At 31.2% G+C, this 1,098-nt stretch overlaps 1 protein-coding gene across 1 annotated transcript in view; it reads right to left on the bottom strand.

Moving 5' to 3' along the window:
• Window positions 1-527: 527 nt before the first annotated feature.
• LOC105806999 (septin-14-like) overlaps window positions 528-1,098 on the bottom strand; it is an 81,538-nt gene continuing 80,967 nt past the window's right edge. Inside the window, exon 4 of the mRNA XM_012640246.1 lies at window positions 528-659. Coding sequence (XP_012495700.1) covers window positions 528-659 — 132 coding nt within the window. The remainder of the gene's footprint in view (window positions 660-1,098) is intronic.

Below are 1,098 nucleotides of genomic sequence, written 5' to 3'. Positions count from 1 at the left end.
CAAGTAGATGAATAAGACAATAAATTACTACCTATTATGATATTCTAACTCATCATGATGCCAAATAATAATATAAATATCAAAGGTATAATTTAGCCAAAGGTAAATTGTACATCTTTGTTTTAAAATAATTTTTCATTTTTTTAGTGACCAGTTAAAAATGTTTTATAATTTAGGTAGTAATTAGTTCATGTAACATGTTTAAACACCAGTATTTATGCTTCAATCTTGTTCAAAGTACTTCCCAGAATTCTGAATGTCATTGTTTATGTAGCCAGAGATAATATGCATAAGGCACATTGGGATAAACAAGGAGATTCTGCCCAGCTACTGTGGATTTTGGCTCAAAATTTGTTAGCAGCAGGCAACAAATTCCTATGAGTCAAAGTAAGTGTTAGTTAAATGAAACAGAACCTTTGTTCCTCACTAGTAACTTAATTTACAGATTAGCAAGATTCACCAATATTGGATCAATTTTAAATGCTATTTTGAGACTATGGATGATACACATGGTATATTTAACTTAATTATTCCAAAGCCTGCCCTCTTTCATTATATTTACCTTGCAAAACTCCCCAAGGGTAGTGACGGCCTCTCACCATTCTTTTTCCAACTTTCACCTCATCCATACTCCCGACTACAGCAAAGGGTAACAGTCCCTAGAAAATAAGAATGACATGAATTGAATTCCCTAATACAATTATAGCTTACTATGTTACTCTTATTCCTGTTATAAAAATAACAGAGGGGAAAATATTATATTAAATTTAATCTGACAGGGATCCACCCTGCATAGATTTTAGAACTTGGCAGTAAATATGTGCTAATTAATTTCTGTAAGCATTAGTCTCAGGCTGGGCACACAATTGAAAACTATCTACTGAGAATAGCCTAAAGCAAGGCATCCAGCTGTGAAGAATACAAAGAAAAAAGATTTTTAGTAGACATATTATTTTCTTCACACTATTTTTACCCTGAAATATCTTTACGCTGACAATGTTGACGAAATGGTATATAAATCACTTTTGCTCTAGTATAAAAATTAAAAGACAGAAGTATTAAAAATAACTAAAACTATAATAGTTAGTTAATGGATAC

The sequence above is a fragment of the Propithecus coquereli genome, unplaced genomic scaffold, assembly GCF_000956105.1.
Source record: "Propithecus coquereli isolate 6110/MARCELLA unplaced genomic scaffold, Pcoq_1.0 Scaffold150, whole genome shotgun sequence".
Lineage (NCBI taxonomy): Eukaryota > Metazoa > Chordata > Mammalia > Primates > Indriidae > Propithecus > Propithecus coquereli.
Note: the sequence above shows the minus strand (reverse complement) of the source record. Positions and strands in the feature narration are given on the sequence as shown.